At 50.7% G+C, this 12,518-nt stretch overlaps 1 protein-coding gene across 1 annotated transcript; it reads right to left on the bottom strand.

Moving 5' to 3' along the window:
• Window positions 1-806: 806 nt before the first annotated feature.
• On the bottom strand, window positions 807-12,132 carry MYOC (myocilin). The gene is made up of 3 exons (XM_079106562.1): window positions 11,430-12,132; window positions 3,340-3,462; window positions 807-2,086 (listed from the first exon to the last, which is right to left on the bottom strand). Exons 1-3 carry the CDS (start codon window positions 11,989-11,991, stop codon window positions 1,302-1,304), a joined length of 1,470 nt encoding a protein of 489 aa, XP_078962688.1. The 5' UTR covers window positions 11,992-12,132; the 3' UTR covers window positions 807-1,301.
• Window positions 12,133-12,518: the final 386 nt, after the last annotated feature.

Genomic DNA, 12,518 nt, shown 5'->3' with positions numbered 1-12,518 from the left:
CTACTCTGAAAAGTGGCCACGTGAAGAATGACATAGTGGGGTGAATTATATTTCTAGGGTCCCCTGCTCAAGCCTCTCAGCAGACCCCAGAGCACCCTGAAGGATTCTAGGGCTCCTCTGACTGGTCAGAAGGCAGCGGAAATGGGGTAATTCAGATGCACATGATCACATGGTCAGCAGGCCTCTGGGACATCTGCAGCAGCATGGAGCAGGGAGGGGCCTGCACTGACCCCTGTCATCACCGGGCAGTGCTCATGGCTCAGTCTTGGTCTCAGTTGAATGAGGGAGCTGACCAGCATTGTCCAATAGGATGGCCACCAGCCATGTGTGGCAGCTTCAATGTAAGTTCATTAAAGTTAAATAAAAGCCCAGGCTGCGGGTAGCTCAGTGGTAGTGCACTTGCCTGACATGCCCGAGGCCCTGGGTTTATCCAGCACTGTGCCAAAGCACAGTAAGTGTTAGGTGCATTTTATCATGATTTTAAGAACTGGAGAAAAATACTGTGAGGTTTGCTCACCTGAGATTACGGCTTATGAACAGGACAGCAGATAAAAACCAGAGGGCACTGAGGCTGAGTAGAGGGAGAAATGGGGATGTGCTTCCGGGAGGGCCAGGAATACCAGGAGAGGGAGACATGGATTCCACTCACTATGTGGCCTGGTGCAGCCTACCTTAAAACCAAGCACAAGCCACACACACACACACACCCCACTTCACAATCACACCTCCCAGCCCAAAGGAATCATCTGCTTGTTGGAATCTGCATGCTTCTCTTAAGCAAAGAGTCTCACAAAGTTCAGGGAAGATAAGGTTATATATGATCATTTTATTTTCCGAGGGAAAGGGTTATATAATACGCAACTGAATTCTCCCTGAAGCATTAGAAGCCAGTGGTAGTACACATCTCTAAACGTTTCCTGTGGAAGCTCAGTGCTGGCCAGGGGGCTACTTCTCTTCCTTCAGAAGTGCTGCTTTTGTCATGGCTCATGGGAGCTGAGCAACTTGCAAGAGTAATGGTTTTATGAAGAAACCACCAGGCCTTTAGCTCTTGCCCCAGATTTACGGAGCCTTGAACTTGACAAGCATCCCTTTAAAAGCTGACAGAAGAGAAGAATACCTATCCTACTACAAAGCTGTCCCAGCCCTCAGATCGTTATCCCTGCTCATCATGGTGATTGCGCACATTCCTCCGCATTGAGGAAAGTGGGAGGGGCTGCTGGGTCAGGGTCCCAGCAGCCCACATCTCTCTGATGTCCTGAACCTTATCTCCTCCTGCCTTTGCTGGTAGGGCTTGGGGCCTCTCACATCCTGGAGAGCTTGAGGTCGTAGGTTACCATGTTGAAGTTGTCCCAGGCAAAGAGCTTCCTCTCCAGGGGGTTGTAGTCGATCATGCTGCTGTACTTGTAGCGGTTCTTGAATGGGATGGTCAGGGTCTTGCTGACCCCTGTGCTCGTGTCATAAGCAAAGTTGACCGTGGCATCGGCGGAGGAATAGCTGCTGACCGTGTACAGGGTGCCGCAGATGATGAAGGCGTTGGCGACCGACTGCTTACGGATGTTGGTCTCCCAGGTCTGTTCAAGCTCCAGGCTCTCCGGGTTCAGTCTGGAGAGGACGATGGCTCCTTTGGCTTCCTCGGTGCTGTAAATGACCCACAGGCCGGTCTCGTCCACAGCCAAGTCGATGTCTGTGTATCCGCCCCAGGAGTACGGGAACTGTCCATGGTAGCCGGCTCCAGGGATGTCCTTCTCCGCCTTCACTGCCTCGGTGTTCAGCTCGTACCTGATCACGGTTCTGGACTCCGCCCCCTGGAAGTAGAGGCTCCCCGCGTACACCACCGCGCCCGTGCTTTCCAGGGCCCGGGGCAGCACGTACACCTTGGAAGGGTAGCCCTGCACGAACTGGCTGATGAGGCTGTACTCGAAAACCTGGTGGATATCTGTGCCCACGGTGTCCACCCTCCACGTGGTCTCCCGCGTGTGCGGGAAGGCGGGCCTGGGGTCTCGCATCCACACACCGTACTTGCCCGTGATTGTTTCCGCGGTCCTCAGGGTGACAGGCTCTCCTACCCAAACCAGTTCTCCACATCCTGGTGGATAAAAAAAAAAGAAAGAAGAACACCCTGTATCCCTGATCCCTCCAAATGCAGACAGTCACAGTGGGAACTAGCAGAGCAGGCAGAAGTAAAGGCCTGGGTCCATCTGTCTCTGCTGAAATCTAGGTTTTGCTAATTGGCCTTTCGGTAAGGTCCTCAGCTCTCGGCTCTGCAAGGACTACATCTTCCTGTGCAACCAGGGAGAACAGCACTGTTTTGGGTAGCAGGGCTGTTTTAAATTTTAGATGTAATTAGACATGTTAAGTACAGATAGAGAGAATGCACAGCAAATGTGTCCATGAAGTGAATTCTACTCCTGACATTGTAAAGATGAAGGCTACATAGCCGACTTCAACTGCATCTGCAACACTCGACTTGAGTTTGGCAGGAACCCTGAGGTGTTCATCAGATTACTTCTTATGACTTTCAAGTTTGATTTGTCATTTAAGAAGAGTGAAAATAAGCTCGTTATCAGAATAATTTCTAGTTGGGTGTGGTGGCGGTCACCTGTAATTCCAGCTATCCAGGAGGCTGAGGCAGGTCAAAGCCAGCCATGGCAACTTGGAAGAACTTTTCTCAAAAACTAAAGAGGCTGGGGGTGTAGCACATTCCTGGGTTCAATCCCCAGCACCACCCCCAATAGAGGTGGTTGAAAATTTAGATTTAGCAGAATGGAGACAAATTTCTGTACTTTAGCAGTCACCTTCGATTTCAGCGTAGGTACTGATGACTGAATCATGCTTTGAATATTCCATTACCCCACACCATGGTGCCTGCAGTCATGGTAAGTAACAGAGGCAAAGCTTCTGAAAATCATTCTTTCAGGGAACACTTTGGAGAGGGACAATCATGCTTTTCCTAGGTGGCCCAAGGTCAGCAGAAATATCTTTACTAACACTGTGCTAGATGGTACATGGTGTCTACCTGGCCCTCAGGTTAAAGGCATGAAGGAGCTACTGAGGGTTGTGATTCCCAGGTGCAACTAATTCAATGCAACAACCAAGTGGGCTCAATAAGCCTTGCTCCTGTGCAGCCCTTGCTTCGCAGCGTGGGTGGCAGGAGACGGGCTCTTCAGGGGAAGGCTGGCTGGCGAGAGGAAAGAGTGGGTTCTTGTTCTCGGTCCCTCCCCATCTCTGCTCCCAGTGGGTTACTCGTTTCGGCCAGTGGCATTTACTTTCCAAATCTGAACCCACAACTAGGCATGGCGGGCCCTGTGGGCTCAGCAGGGAAGAAACCCAACTTCATACCGTCATCTCCCTCTTCATTCCTGGGACGCCCAGAGGGACTCTCCAAGATCTGGGAAGCCGGGACCTTGGTCAACTCCGACTTCAGTTCCTGGAAGGTCAGAGTGTCCAAATTCCACTGAGAAGCTGTATTAAGAGAAAGTCGGAAGGTGCCGTGAGAAGACGGTCCAGGGCTGACTGCAGAAGAGGGTGGAGAGGCTCCTGAGCGGTGGGGGGGACCAGCCAGGGACTGCAGGCTGGGCTCAGCTGCACTGGGCTCGTTCTGTTCTCTGCACTTTTGTGACTATTTGAAAAAATCCCATAATTAAAAAGCTTACCTAATTACAGTAGCAATGAAATTATTTAGCACAGAGCTGGATATTTAAGATTTTGCACAATTAAAATACTTTCCACCAGAAGGGCAGGCTTATTAGTACCTGAGGTGCGATTTCATGAATACTAAGACACTAAGCAGTTAGGTATCTGACTATCAAAAAAATTTGATGTGTGACTTAGGTTTTCCTAGTCATATAAAAGTATCTTCTAATAAGAAACATCAAGATTTTTTCTTTTTCTTCATGTGTATGTGTCTGGGGATTTAACCCAGGGGAGCCTTATCACTGAGCTACCTTCCTAGTCCCTTTTTCTTTTAAGACAGGCTCTTGCTAAGTTGCTGAGGCCAGCCTCAAACTTGTGAAGCTCCTGCTTCAGCCTCCTGAGTCTCTGGGATTACAGGTGTGTGCCACCTCACCTGACACTCATTTCATTTCCCTCTCTCCCCCGCCCTCTCTCCCCTCTCTCCCCCTCCCTCCCTTCTCCTGTTCCCTCTTCTGGTACTGGGGATTTAACCCAGGGGAACTTTACCACTAAGCTACATCCCCAGTATTTTTTTTTGTTTTTTTTTTTAAAGACAGGTTCTTGCTAAATTGCTGAGGCTGGCCTTGACCTTGTAGCCTCCCTGCCCTGATTATGGGCATGAGTCACTACACTCAGCTCATCATTTTATTTTTAAAATATATTTTTATTGATGCATAGATCAGTGGGGTCTGGAGTGACATTTCAATAGATCAGCTCATGGTAACTGGCATGTTTACCACCTAGACAGTTGTTATCTTTGTGTTGGAAACATTCAAAATCCTCTCTAGCGATTTTGAAATGTGCAATTGTTGGTAACATTATCAAGCTTCACACGGCTGGCTGAAATGTCCGACTCTGAGGTCACACTGCCCAAGGATGAGTGTGTCTAGTTCTATGAGAAGTAGGGACCCTGTGAGCTGTGGAGAGGGGAAGAGCTTGGGTGAGCCTGGTTAGACATTTGGTCATTGTCACTATGGGTCCTACCTTTGCTTAGGATTCTGATCTCAAAACAATTCTTTTTTTAAATATGTTTTTACATGTTGACAGATCTTTATCTTATTCTTTTATTTATGTGTGGTGCTGAGAATCGAACCCAGTGCCTCACACATGCTAGGCAAGCGCTCTGCCACTGAGCCACAACTCCAGCCCCATCAAAGCAATTCTTGATTCCAAGGTTGACGCAGTGGCCACAATGAACATTTAAAATGGGCATGGCTGTTTTAAACTGTAGGTTTGATTATTTTACAGGTACCGTAAGGCCAACAGATCACCGGGTAATTGCATGCTGGGCTGTGGTCCATTATCCCGGTTGCTTGGGAGGCTGAGGCAGGAGGATTGCACTTAGACCATCTCGAAAATAAAAAGGGCTGGGGACACAGCTCAGTAATAGAGCAACCCTGAGTTCAATCCCATTACTACGAAAAAAAGGAATAATTCAAGGGCTGGGAACGTGGAGTGTGTGCCTCCAATGTGAGTGGCCATGTGTTTGATCTGTAGAACTGGGACAGGTGGAGGAGATAGTTCAAGGCCAACCATGGAAACAGTAGAAAGGTCAGTGGTTGCCAGGGCCAGTGCAGGCAGGGATAAAGCCAGTGGGCACAGGGGCTTCCAGGGCTGTGAAACTCCTCTGTGTGGTACTCTAATGGTGGGGAAATTATTTCATGTTTGTCCAAAACCCAAGAAGTTACAATGCCAAAAGTGACCCCAGTTGCAAGCTGTGGTCTCCGTAACTGATGTGTCGATGTGGACTCGTCAACTTCGTCACTGAGGGGGTGCGAATACTGGGGGAGGTCATGCATGTGGGAAATATCTGTACCTTCCTCTCAATTTTGCCCAAAAAAGTCATCTTCAAAAAAAGAAGTCTGTGTTGCTGTAGGTCCCAGGAAGAGGAGAAACTCCAACCTGCAGAGGGAGGAGTGGCACATGGGGAGTCTCACAGGAGGCTGAAGTAGTAGGGGATGGGGGTGCCTTCAAAGTTTCAGGGAGAAAGAACCAGGCTGTGGGGCTGCCATCTGCACCTAATGACACTAGTCGTGGCTGTCACTTAAGTGCTTCTGTGAGCCAGGCACGTGCTGGTGCTGGCTAATTCCTCCATTTCACATAGCGGTCCTGAAGGCCAGCCAGGCCCAGCAGCTCACTCTTGTAATCCCAGCAACTCGGGAGGCTGAGGCAGGTGGATGGCAAGTTCCAGGCCAGCCTGGCAACTTAGATATTGTCTCAGAAAAGGCAGGGAGAGTGCTGGGGTTGTGGCTCAGTGGTGGAGTGCCAACTAGCATGCGAGAGGCCCTGGGTTCGATTTCCAGTACCACATAAAAAATAAAATAGAGGTATTGTGGTCACCTACAACTTAAAAATATATATATTTTTTAAAAGGAGGGGTTGGTGTGCTAGTAATGTAGCTCAGAAGTGGAGTGTTCCTGGGTTCAATACTCAAACCTCCAAAGAACAAAGCCAAACAAAAAACAGTTCTGAAAGTGAACACTATTATCCCCATCTGCAAATGAGGACAGCAGGCCTCAAAGGGGTTGAGTAACTTGCCCAGGGACACACAGCTGGTCAGCAGTGGGGCTGGAACTTGGACCATGTCTTCCAAAACCATGGCAGTTGCGAACCCTTGCACCCCGTGGTGGGCGTGGCCAGTTGCCAGTGGGAACCCTTGCACCCCCCATGTGGGCGTGGCCAGTAGCAGACGAGCCTCTCAGTGTCACACCTGCCCTGGGAATGCCAAGGTGCCCTTCTGTAAAGTGAGTGTTGACCCATCCCAGTAGAGGGCGCTGGAGGAACACTGGGCTGTTGGTCGGCCCTGTGTGTGGAACGCAAGAGAGCCCTCCCCAGCTGCTCTCTGTGACTTTGCAGCCTTGGCCTGGCCAGAGGCTTTCTGTAGCCCTCTCACAAGGAAGCCAGCACTCCATGGGGACTGAGTTCTCTGAAGGCCCCTGCCAGCTCTGTTCCTCACTTCCCCTGTGCCTAGGCCACAGGCTGATCTCTGCCCACCTGTGCCCTGCACTTAGGAAGAGGCCTGTGGCAGCTGCAGACCTGCCAGGCCTGGGCCAACCAGCCACCTCCTCTCATGGACTGAGCACACTGTATCCAATGAGGTCTTCCAAGTTCATCCCGCCTTCGGTCCCCGCCCTTGGCTCCCTGGTCCCCGCCCTTGGCCCTGGGGAGCCGTGTGGAGTTTGATCTGTCTTACAGTGGCCTTTCATCATGGTCAGTCTTGGTGTTGAACGTCCCTGGTTTACCTTCCGTGGGCCCTACTCCTCGCTGGGCCCAGGATACCCTCGGAGGCTCTACAAAAGCTGCTCTGGGGCCGAGCCCAGGGCCTGTGGGCTCCACAGTGAAGAGACAGCTCTGGGGCTGCTCACCTGGAGAGCGCTGCCACCCACGGGCTCTCCTCCCTATTGCCAGGGAAGAGCCAGCACAGGTGCACCTGGCTGGAGCCGCGTCCCATCCTGGTCCCAGCGCTGCGCCTGCGGGCTAGCAAGCCCTGCAGCCTGAGCCCTCTGCCCAGCTCTTCCTTGCTATTTGCAGGAACCACGCCTTACAGCTCTCATTGGGGTAAACAAGAACCACAGCAAAACATAATGTCAGGGAATGGCTTCCAGAAAGACCACAAGGCCAGCTCCCAGCTGGCAGATAAGGTGGCTGGATTGGGAGCCCACTGGCTGCTGCTCGGTCCTGTCAGCCAGGAGCATCTGGCAGCATTCAGACCCCAGTATAGAGCCATCTGGCACGAGGACCCAAGGCGGGAAGCATTTGTGTGAAGGGGCCTGGACGGAGCCAGAAGTTGTAGATTCCTAGTTCAGTCCTGCCAAGTTCCAGCTGTGTGACTTTGGGCAGATGGTTCAATTTCTCTGAGTCCCAGTCTCTGAACTTCACAATCGAATTAGGTTGTTTTGAGGATTATGTAAGATACTGTCAGTGAAATTGTCCTCAATAAAGATGTGTCAAACTCAATTTTCCTGGAATATTTCAGTCACTAATATTTCCTTCTGAATGCAAGGAATAAGCAGATTATGAAAATGTTAGCAACTATATTGAGTTGGGGTTTAAAGTTTCTGACTTTAAAAAAAAAATCAAGGGGCTGGGGGTATAGCTCAGTTGGTAGAGCGCTTGCCTTTGTAAGCACAAGGCCCTGGGTTCCATCCCCAGCACCCCAAAAAAAGAAAAAAAATCAAAATTCAGTCCTTCTGTGGTTTCAAGGTTCATATGCATCATAAAATTTTGAATGTTTTCAAAATTTGAATGTTTTCTGTATATTCTGCCCTAACCTCCTCTGCTCAACTCATCCTAGGAAGCTGGACCTAGAAACTGAGCTCATTAACTCATTTGCATAAGCTTACAAATGATATTGTAATGACTTTTATAAATATTTAATATCACTGCTTGAAAAGTTCAGTCCGTGTGTGTGTGTGCATGTGTATTTGTGGTTCCAGGGATTGAAATCAGGGGTGCTTTTCCATTGCATTCCCAGCCCCTTTTATTTTTTTGCTCTGAGTCTGGGCCTCCCCAAGTTACTGAGGCCAACCACTGTCTTCCCTGCTGCTGGCCATCCTGTGTCCACCTTCCAGTTATCTGGGATTAAGGTGTGCACCAGCAGGCCTGGCCAGTCAATATTGTTAACCACCTGTCATCCCAGCTACTCAGAAGGCATGAGGCAGGAGAATTGCAAATCGGGCCAACCTGGGCAATTTTGGAGACCCTGTCTCAAAATTTCAAAAACAGCACTGGTGTGTAGGTCAGTGATAGAGCAGCCCAGTGACTGGGTTAAAGCCCCAGCACTGGAACAAAAATACAAATGAATACATAAATGTATTTATGAAATTTTAAATGAAAAGAATGATGAAAAAGAAGAGTGCCCACAAGTGTCACACATACTGGAGAAAACTGAACCTCAGCTAGTGGACTCGTCCCCAGCCCTGTTCCAGGGAGCTGTCTCTAGAATCAGTGTGTGTGACAGAAATGCTGTCGTTACGTTGACGGTGATGGAACTCGAGCAGAAGAAGCCCTTTGTGGTGGCAGTTCACCTACTGGGTGGCCCCCTGGCAAGTGGGCTGGATGCTGACCCAAGTTACCTCCAATCCTGGGGGTCATTGTCGGGATCCTGTGGGCCAGGAGAGGGAATCCTCAGCACTGGGGCTGAATGCTCCCAGTGCCCGCGCCCTGTCCTTCCCCAGCCATCTGGCGGCGGCCTGTCTCTCAGGTGTCACCTGCCAGGACCTGGCCTCGCCACCCTGCCCAGCTTCTCTGACTGGGAAGTCTGCCAGAACGTCCGGTTGCCCACATTCACGTGTCGTGGATGAGCGAGGCCCTCACCATAGCCCTCATCAGAGTCACAGATAAATGTTCCCTACGTCTGTCACGTTGAACACGGTCCCCCCCGCCCCATCAGTCCTGGCCGGGATTGAGCTATTGTTCACCCTGGTGACCATTGAGAAGCCCCCACCACCTTAATTCCTTCCCTGAAGAACCCTCCCTCGCCCCTCCCTCTCTTCCCAGAGTAAGCCCACAACAAACCACCTGCACACAAACCCCCATCCAGGCTCTTGTTTTTGGGGGACCCATCTAAAGCAGAGGCTAAGCAGAAGAGAGTGTCTCTCCTCTTGTGGTGGTAAAATGCCTATAAGTTCCCTTCAGGGTAAATTGTGTTTTCCTCTACCTGGGGCTTCCATTTATAGATGTGTGCAGGCTTGTGCGCAGGTGTGTGCGTGTCCTGAGACGTTTTCTCTCGTATGCAGGTGTGCACGGAGAGACACGTTCTTAGGAGAGCTTTTTTCTATGTGAGAATTGCATCATAAAGTGGCAGTAATGATCAGGACTATGGGTAGCTTCAGCTTCTACATTTGCAAGAATGAGTCGGTGGCACTGGGGCCTGCAGGGTCCCCTTGGAGTCCCATATTCTTGCACTGATGGAATTTCCTGCCAGGTAAACAATCCACGACTAGAAAAGGACTTCCAGGTTTGGAGTTCATTCCAATGGGCTGTTGCCCTATTTCAAAAGCAGAGCAGTTGGAAAACAGAAAAAAAGAAATATAAAATCAGAGGACACAGCTAAGAAATTCCAAAGACCTTTGAATGGCCACAAGACAATAAAAAAGACAGAACATTGCTGTATTTTCACACATGCGCACACTCTGCCCACACACTACGATTTGTGCCGAGAGCGTAACTTCATTCCGTGAACGTTCTGAAGTTGCTAATGCCTCTTACTCCGTCCAGTAGCAACTCCCTGTTCTCCCAGACTTGAGTTCAAGTCAGTTCTTCTGTGAGTTAACGGGTTGTGCCACCTTGGACCCTTGAACATCTCAAGAGCTCTTTCCTTAGTGGTAAGATTCAGGGTGGGATCTCTTCCGATTCTAATCATGTCGGGTTTTAAATAACCCCTTACACCAGAGTCATTTCATTTGAACCTTCATAGCAGAGTCCCTTGTCGAGTCACGGTTGTGGAATGCAGGTACAGAGTTAAATAGCTAACCCAGGCATCTACGTGGTTTTCTAGCTTCGCCCCTCTGCAGGTCTTGCCTTTCCTGTAGAAAGCTTTGTATGGAAAATATTTTCCCGTCAAGTGATTTTGAAGTTTTTCAAACCTGTAGAAAAGCTGAATGATACTAAGAAAGCCCCCCACGTACTCTGCACTCAGGTCACCGGTGGTGACCTTCTGCCACGTCTGCTTGGCTTTCTTCCTCCTATTCTCTGTAACTAATCGTTGCTGAACCCTCTGACAGCAAATTGCAAGCATCCTGCCCCTGCACCCCAAATCCTTGAGCATGCATCTTCTTAGAACAAGGATAATTTCCTTCATATCTGTAACGCTATTGTCTCTCCCAGGAAAGTGTTCATTAAGAGAGTAGCATATGCAGTCCATGTTTAAATTTCCTCAAAGTTCCCAAACCTGTCCCTTGTGGCCTTCTCTCCATCGATGCAAGAGCTAGTCAGGGGTCACACACTCCCATTTGGTGGCCTCGTCTCTTAGTCCCCTTTAGTCCAAGCCTGCCCTTCCCCCAGCCCCTTTTCTTTCTTCCTTGATGAAGTATCCAGACTGCCCCAACTGGATTGCTGCTCGCTTCCTCATGGTGGGAAAACTTGCTTCACAGTGAACATTTAGGAGCACAACTTTCACAAAAAGTGATACAAATTCTGTCTTCCCTGCTGCTGGAGAGAGTGTGCCTGTCCCCTGGCACACACAGACCCCTCCCCAAGCAAACATGGGCCAGGTGGACAGAGGGCAGCTTAGTTAGAAGAGCCACCTCTGGAAGTTGGTGAATTCAAAGCAGAGGTTCTCAGAGGAGCAGAGACTAGGAAAACTTCCAAAACAACCATTGAGGGAAAAACCAAAGTGCTGCCGGACAAACAGAAACTCCCCACTTGCTATTTCATTTACGAGCTGCCTTCTCAGACAGGGGCCCTTCCAGCACCAAAAGGTGGGAATACTGATCTCTGAGCAGATCCAAAGAAGGATAGTTTTCCCAAAGGCACTGTGGGGAGCCTCCTCCTGATCCTGCTTTCTTGTTTTGCTACAGGGATGAAACCTCTGTCCTGGGTAGTCACCAGCTCAGAGCCACCAGCCAAACCAGCTCTCAGGAGCCAAATTGCTGGAAATATGTGAAAGTACCTGCTGTGTCCTCTTGACACAGTTGTGGTGCGCTGGGAGTGTGGTCTCTGGGAGAAAGGCAGGAAGAGAAGCCTTAGATACCTTTAACAGGGCCCCATGAGCGCGTCACCTGCTGCACCAGGCAGACCCGCACCCACATCCTTACCTTCCCTGGAGTCTGGCAGTGTGTCCCGAGGGGTGTCCCGGGTCTGGGGACATTGGCCCCGACTCAGCCTGGCTACTTCCTGGCTGCTGCTTTCCAATCTCCTGGCCAGATCCTCATTCTCCTGCACCAGTCGCCTCTTCTCTTCCTCTAGAGCTGACTTGTCTCGGAGGAGGTTGCTGTAGGCCACCTCCAGCTCCCTGGATTGGGTCTCCAGCTGGTCTCGCTCCTTCCTCAGGGTGCCCAACTCTCTCTGCAGCCCCTCCTGGGTCTCCTGGGGCCCAGCAGCCTGGCCCAGGGTCAGTCGGTTGAGGAGACTCTCCAGGGAGCTGAGCCGGGCTATGGCGGACTCCAGGTCTGCACGCTGGGTGCTGCTGTCTCTCTGTAGCTCCTGGATGGCTGACATGGCCTGGCCCTGCTCCGGGCAGCTGGATTCACTGGGGCTGGCCACACTGAAGGTGTACTGGCATCGGCCACTGCGATCGTTGGCCTTCCGGAGCTGGGCTGTCCTGGCCCCCGTTCCCCACACCAGGCAGGCCAGAAGTAGCATCTGGACAGCAGGCATATTGGACCCACAGCTGCAGCAAGTGCGCAGGAGGACCTGCGTGCAGAGGCTGTGTGAGGCTTCCTCTGGAAACTCTGCTGCCCCTTGAGGTGGCTGGATGGGTGGCCCTGCTGGCTCACGCCTGAGCTCCAGAGAGGCTTATGTATCCTGGGGAGCCAGCCCTGCATGGGGGGGTGTGGAGAGGTAGCCACGTGAGGCCGGGTGGGGCCAGCCCAGGGGGTTGTTTCCACACTGCCAGTAAGATTCTTAGACAATAATCTTCCAGACGTCTGTTTTTAATTTCTTTGAAAAAAAATGTCCCACACTTTTTTTTCATGCACCCTACACTCCAATAGTCGCCCCTATGTGTCGACACTATTATTTGGGTGTGAGGGCTCACACTCACACTTATGCATGTCTGCCTCTTCCAGAGGAAGACTTGTGAGCTATGTGAACAGGGACCTATTTCTAGTTTGCATTTCCATCCACTCCACAATCCACTTTGTGCCAGGCTCCGTGCAAGGAACTCAGAATACAGATGCCCGTGA

Source organism: Sciurus vulgaris (genome assembly GCF_902686455.1).
Source record: "Sciurus vulgaris genome assembly, chromosome: 12".
Taxonomy (NCBI): Eukaryota; Metazoa; Chordata; class Mammalia; order Rodentia; family Sciuridae; genus Sciurus; species Sciurus vulgaris.
This window is presented reverse-complemented; position numbering and strand designations above follow the sequence as displayed.